Raw genomic sequence first — 7,493 nt, forward strand, 5'->3', positions numbered from 1 at the left:
GAACTTGCAGCTCCCAGAGCATCGCGACCCCATTGCAGGCCCTTTCTGTACCACTCATTTGACCGAGGCCCACATTGAACCACTTCTGTGGTCCTTTGAGACCACCTGACCCGCTGGCCTCAAAATCACACCATTACATCACTGCACTCTGGCTCGTCTTTCTCTCTGAGGATTTTGCTCCGTCATGGTGTTTTATATATGCTTACTCATGGGTTTTTTTGCATACATTGTTGTGTTCATTTTTTCCAAAATCATATTTATGAAAGTTATATAGTTTGCACATGAAGACACAGGATAACCATGAAACATTTATTTTAACCTTGACATTAACTTCAAATGAATGATGAATTGTGTCCTTGCAGTTTGAGTTCAAAAAGATCTTCCTGTGTAACAAACTGGAAGAAGCACATATGACGTGTCTGTCATGTGTCTGATGACATGCACCATTAGAGTGCATGTTTGTGTGTCTGTCTCTGTACACACACACACACACACACACACACGCACGCACACACACACACACACACACACACACACACACACACACACACACACACACACACACACACACACACACACACACGCACACACACACATGCACATGCCTATGAAAGCATAAACAAACCTCCATCTGTGCCTCCAACACAGCTGGACTATGATGGCATGTCCTGGTACAACCCCCATCGCCCGAAGAAGTCTCTCTCTCTCTCTCTCTCGATCTCACTCCCTCTCACAAACACTCATACACTTACAGCGCACATACCCAAAGCAACCTTAAAAACATCCGTCTGCACATTATTTTCCCTCATGTTTCTTGCTGCAGTCTTTGTCACTGTCCTCCCTCCCACCACACAGTTGCTCCCTCCCTTTCCCACCTTCCCCGGCCACCTTTTCCTCGTCACACCTTTCAAGCTGAGTTACAGCCTGCAACAACAAGGACTGTGGTACCACTACAATCACCTCAGGAGCGTCTCTCAACCATGGCCTGTCTCTGTCAGGCCAAACACTGAAAAAACATGTCTCCCTGTCGCTTTGTTTACCATTCATTCACACACCACCACGGCCACAGCCCCAAAAGCTATATTCAACAATACATGTGAAGATTTGATAAGGACCCGTTCGTCTTTGCTTCACAACATATGCCATTTGCCACATGTGCTCAGTCATTGTGTCGGCCGCCGGTGTACAGAGACTGTTGGTGTTTCTCTGCAACATACGCAGAGCAAACACTCTCTGGGTGGGCGTAAAGGTCAGTAAAGAAGATGTTTCTAAGGAACCGTCTCGCCAAAAATAATAGGAGAGCTCGGAGTTTGTGTTCTTGGAAGTTGATGATGAGCATGATTGGTGCTGTCGATATCACACACACACACACACACACACACACACACACGTAAATACAAGCATCTGTTGCAGTTTTTCCTCCTGAGTGAGAAGGGAAATGCCATGCGTCTTAATTGGCTCCATAAACTTTCTGATCCTCACCCGCACTGACAGTGCTCACATGTTGTCACCAAAGATCATTCTGCATTATGATCAATCTAGCATCGAGTCAGAGTGCAATACACCACAATGTGCACTAATTAATTTTCTATCTGACAAAGCAGGTCCTGCAGTGTGAAATTTCTTGCACTACATAAGTCAACTGCTATCCCCGTCAGAGCTGTGTTAGAGGTATTGTTTTGTGTATGAATAACTGGAGCCAGCATAGCTCATCTGAGCATTTAGAACTGGACACAGGGAAATCAGCTAGAATTGGCTCAAGTCAAAGATAGCCAGATGCAACTTCCTACACTTTAATAGCTCGTCCACACATGAATAAAGACACAATACTGCAGTTTTCACCGGGGTTTAGGTTCCTTTATATACTGTTTCTTGGCCAGCTACTTTGCTGGCTCAGTTGCCAATAAATTATTCGGCTTTATGCGATATACTGCAGACAATTTTGCAGTATCAACGTTATCATGCAACTCTCAGCAAAAACTAGCCAGTATATATCTTAAGATGTCCTATTCATTTAACCTCTGTTTCATTGTTTTTACAATAAAATATAATGCACGTTTTCTGTTTCTGCTCTTTTGCACTCCCTTTTTTGTGCCATTATAGACAAACACAGAGTAACCGTGTCTTGTTTTAGTCTGTATTTTTTTTCTTGGGCTTGAAGTGAAGCATTTCTCTCCATGGCCAACAATGGCAGAAGAACAAGAGAGGGGGGGGGGGCCTAGCAGTGAAGCCAAAAAAGCATCTGCTACTGCCAGGGTTTGAGGACCTGAAGGATTCAATAAAAGAGGGGTAGGCACATACAAAAAGGCTGGCAGAAGGGACACAGACCATTAGCTTAATGACAGAATGAGGAATGAGGAATAGTGAGATGAGATTCAAAAGCCAAGCAGGGCAAAATCTGCCTTTAACAAGAATCAAGGCAAGTAATCTAATAAATAGCATGGCAAGGAGAAGCAGAGCAACGCTTGATGTTTTTTTTCCCCCTCTTGCCTCAGGTAAAGGAGGATGAAGAAGAAGGGGAAGAAGAAGAAGCAGAAGGGTAAACAGGAGAGAAAAGGATGGTGGTGTCATTAAGTTGGCTGGCCGTGACCATCAGGAACATTAAAGCTGTCTGGTCTGCTTTCTTCAAACTGGTACCCTTTGCTTTGAACTACTCCTGCCTTTTCTGTGAGTATACCTGACTCCTTGCTTCCACAGCTATTATGGACCCTGCACTGGTAATTACACATTTCAAAATTTCTGATGTCACTTCAAAGCAACAACAGTGTTGCCACCAAAGCGTATACGCACCATGCTGCTGCAGTACAAAGCTAGGCCTTAAGGATTACTGGAGCCAACCATTGTTTTTGTTTTTATTTTTTCCTGACGGTCACTAATTCAATTAATGGCATGGGACTTGAAACTGACTTGAAAGAAATTTTTCTTCCAAGACTGGGTTTTCATAATAGTAAAGGATTTCCATGTTTTGTTTTGAAAATGCTAACTAAAGTTTAATTTGAATGCATGTATTATGGCTCCGCGCACAACATTATATTATACATCGGAGGGATGTATAGGAAATGAGGGGGTGTGATCTTTGTGATGAGTCAGAGAGGACTGTGGCACGGGCTGTCCCAGAGCAAAGACAGGAAGCACACTGAAGCAATATAACATCAGAAAACGGAAAAAGAAAAGCATCAAAAAAGCAACCCAGAGCTCATTTTGAATAAAGCAATGCAGCTTGTCCCGAAATAGCTCAACCCCCCCCCCCCCCCCACCAAAACCCACATAAATGCCACTTTTGTGAAACCTTGTCCAATCATAAAGTAGATGCGTGTGACTGCTGACAAAGGTCTGACTCATTCACATGGGGCTATTGATGACACAGGGAATTCAAATGTCCACTAAATAATTGTGACAGCTTGCAGAACAAACAACAGCGCTGACAAATGTAAAACCCTGTGTTGTCTCAGAGGCCTGGAAGTCAGCAGATAAGTGATATTTAATAACCGTCATCTCTGTTTTGCTCACTACATTGGTGGAGACACTCTGAGGTGCTTGTGGACTGAGCTCAGCATGAGCTGTCTGTGGTTTGTGAGCTCAGCTTGACAGCAGTCTCATGCCGCCCTCTTTAAAAAAAAAGTTTCAGATCATACATCACACAAATTAGACAGAAATAAAAGCTGCGGCTCAGACTGAAAGATTGAAGGACAGTTTGTTGATCATCTTTGTATTAAAAAAAAACAACAACTCTGAGAGTAATCTTGCAAGACTAAGAAAAAATATTTTTATACATGCACGTCCAAGTGCCACAAATGTTGATATTTAATAAGAACCTCTATGTGTGTGTGTGTGTGTGTGTGTGTGTGTGTGTGTGTGTGTGTGTGTGTGTGTGTGTGTGTGTGTGTGTGTGTGTGTGTGTGTGTGTGTGTGTATATATATATTTATTTATTTATTTATTTTTTAAATGTATTTATTTACTTATTTATTTATTTATTACATGAGCTTGTTTGAATCATTAAAGAGCTCACATTCTCATTTTTATCTGAAGTTTAAGGCACTTCTGAGACGGCACTCTTGACGACGATGCAAAGACATGGCAGCAAGAAATAAGAAACGGGGTCACGGCTCCCACAGGAACCTCTTCCTTTTGCGAAAGCTCTGTCTGCCCCTGAATTTAATTAGATTCTGATATCAAGCCTTTCCCTTCTATGCTCCCATTCCTCTTCAACATGCGTGAAATTGCACAGCACTATCTATTATTTATTCACTCTCATTTGCTTATTGTTTCTTATGGATGCCTCCGTTACAGGACTTGCAGCTCTGCTGGCTGTGATATGATGCTCTGCTTCATCTCCCCTCAATGCTCAGACCCACCTCCTCTGCAGGTCTGAGCTCAACTCATTTGCTGGCGTTGGTTGGGGAGCTATGGATTTTTTTTTTTTTCTCCCCCCCCTTTCACCCAATGACAGCACAGTGAGGTGCTATGAGGGCTGAGTGCTAATGAGCTGACTCTGCAATGCTGGGGGAGATGCTCTGTAACACAGGGGGAGTCAGAGGATGGAGCAGGCGGAGATGCTCTGGCACATGAAGAGTCACAGGGGCCATTATGACCGTACCACACAGGGGTTAGCAGGGACACATCCCCCCCAACAGTCCGAGTGAGTCGTGCGCCTACGGAGTCGGCATTTCAACCAAACTGAAGTCACCATTTAAAACGACATCATAAAAAAAAGTGCTGTCAAGCCCCTTTCTTTCAATTTTGTCCAATTTTCCTCTCTTGCTGCTGATTTAAGGGGCTGCTGTTGAACGGGGGGAAGGAAAAGAAATTGCTGCAAGATACATTTGTACCACTTAATGAGAATAAATACACATCAAAACTATCCCATATCATATAAACATTAGTAAACATGTTTCTTGATGAGTGAATAATTCCAGTGATGAAATATAAGACATTTAGTGAACACAGAGTCACTTTGAAGATCTCCATCATTACATTTTGTTCCACGTCATGACCCCTGACCTCTTCCAGTGCTCAGTATGTCACAGGGGACTTGTGTAATTTCCTGTTAAATGCATGTCACCAGGGCAAGTTAATACACAATCCTAATTCAATACATTTGCAATAAATCCCATCTTTTGTGAACTCAAACAGGCAAAAGTGTTGAAAAACTGTCTAATCGCATTTCTCAGTTATACCGTATAATGATATTTATATATATTTGGGTAACACTGTACAATTATGTAATAATGCTGCATATACCATTAAAAAAAATGTGTTTAAGGAGTTTAAGGAGTGGATTGAGATGAGCTGGTCAGCTTGTCCTGCAAGGGGCAGCAGCAGCAGCAGCTGCAGCAGCAGTCTCTATAAGCTCCGCATGAGTTGGTCATAAATAATTCTGCCCGTTCCTGGTGGACAGGAGTGGATGGGAATGATGTGGACGGACTGACAAAAGAAGATGCACTTACATGCATGGGTGACCGAGAAGCTGTTGGACGACTCGAGGTTGTCGACATTGTAGTTGAGGTGGAAAGGCTTTTCCGTGGTGTTTTGGTTGGTGTTGTAGAGTTGAACCGCGAACCTGAACGCGCTGTGCTCCTGCACCGTGGAGCGCATGAACAGTCCCCCTTGAACACATGGAAACCAAGATCAGACAGTCGCAACACAGGCCCCCGTTTTCACTAAGTGTTTACAAACTCTATGCGCATTGTAATGTCACACAGGAGCCAGCTGTTATTCAACTATAACTCCCGTGCATGTTGATGCGCGCCCGTCTGCAACTCGGAGGAACTGACCGTCTCTTCTTTGGATTAAACATCCCGCTCATTACCGGCCACTGATCACAATCACACAGTCGACACCAGCACTTGCTTTACACGAGTTTTCAATAATCGCCGACTCGCGGCTTGCAGCATATGGGATATTCAAGTTAGTCCCCCCCTCGATGCGCAGAGCTCCGCGCGCTGTATCCGGTATATATATATATATATATATATATAAAAAAAAATGCAATCTTGCATTAAATTTGCCCGTACGGAACCACAGTCCGCCACCGTTCACACTTACCGATATTAATCTGATTAGGGAATGCTGCGAATGACGGGTCAAGGAGCCACAGGAGAAAGAAAGCCAAGCGTTGTGCCATATTTTTTTCTTCTCTCCGACCTATCTGTTCAACTCCTTAAAAGGGTCTGTCTAAGCAAATTCATATGTTCGGGATGGAAGCCGGGCGCAGAGGAAATCCAGGGGCGAGATGATGGTCGCTCACAGTGCACCAATTCATTCATTGAGGTACAGCCCAGCTGCAGAGCATTTTTTGCAACTAAGAAAGAGAGAGAAAGAGAGAGGGGAGAGAGCGATATAGGGCAGGAGAGAGAGAAAGAGAGAGAGCGAGAGCGAGAGAGAGAGAGAGAGAGACAGAGAGAGAGAGAGAGAGGAGGGGTGGGCTGCTGAGGGAAGAAGGAGAAGGAGCTGATCTGAACTCCGATTGGACCCGTCGCAGCGGGCCGATGTTGGTCAAACTTGATCCGACATTAAATTAAAACGCCTCAGCCCGCTAGATTATTACGACAGCTCGAAATAAGAGCGGCACTTGTCAATATTAGCCCACTGCTCCCCGGATCAATAATAAAAAGAAAAAAAAGAAAAATCCTGCTATCTCAGGTGGCCAATGACTCTGAATGTTCCCGACCACTTGGAGCTGTTGGGTCTGCTGCATTTCAACCATGGGTCATGAAACAAACATTAGCGACACGCACTGTCTGGAAAAGTTTGAGTCCCTCTTCTTGAATTAATAAACTGTATCATTTCAACGTGATCAGTGAATGTTCTTTGACTTTGTTTCATACGGTGCCGCACATTGCATGGACAGGCACACGCTGGCGGAATGACTTGCAGAGAGCCAGCATAGCTGTCCATGGTCCTGAAAACGTGATCGTTTAATGAATTCTGACAGATCACTGAAGAATACTGGTCAGTTGCAATACACACAAAATGCACACACCTATTTAGTGAGTAATTTGAGTGCTAATAAACTTCTGCTCCTCTGTAAACTCATTTTATTTACCTCAAGTTTTGCCTCTAATGAAACATCTATCATTCCTGTGATTCCGGACAATTAAGGGATTACTGGCCCATTTATCACCCTCACCAAAGTGCTTTGAAAATTGAGTTTTTAATTGCATTGCAAATGGCTGAGGCTTCAGCCATTAATAGTGTAAGGCGTCAAGATTTCTTTCCCACAAAAACACTCTGCATCCTATGTGTGCATTTAATAAAAAAGCTCTACATTTGAATTTGTTCAAGAAAAACACAAATATTACTGACAACAACAGCTTTGATTCTGCTGGTGAGATGCAGCTAATCTGGCATCACTAACAGATGAACAATACTATTGATTTGTGCAGGCTGTGCTTTGCATGAGGACAGGAAATGATAGAGCTTAAGACTATCAGGGTGACTGAAGTGTTTGATCTTTTTACATGTTGTCATTTCAAAATCAAACCAAGACAAG

The 7,493-nt window shown here is 43.4% G+C and overlaps 1 protein-coding gene across 2 annotated transcripts in view; it reads right to left on the bottom strand.

The window, feature by feature from the left end:
- The window catches only part of gria3b (glutamate receptor, ionotropic, AMPA 3b), a gene marked incomplete at both ends in the record, with an annotated part of 83,593 nt that extends 77,468 nt beyond the window's left edge, over positions 1-6,125 (bottom strand). For both annotated transcript variants that reach the window (XM_080502788.1, XM_080502787.1), the window contains 2 exons: positions 5,449-5,607; positions 6,047-6,125. In XM_080502788.1, the coding sequence (XP_080358914.1) occupies positions 5,449-5,607; positions 6,047-6,125 (238 nt within the window). The remainder of the gene's footprint in view (positions 1-5,448; positions 5,608-6,046) is intronic.
- Positions 6,126-7,493: the final 1,368 nt, after the last annotated feature.

This window comes from Blennius ocellaris (genome assembly GCF_963422515.1).
Source record: "Blennius ocellaris genome assembly, chromosome: 9".
Taxonomy (NCBI): domain Eukaryota; kingdom Metazoa; phylum Chordata; class Actinopteri; order Blenniiformes; family Blenniidae; genus Blennius; species Blennius ocellaris.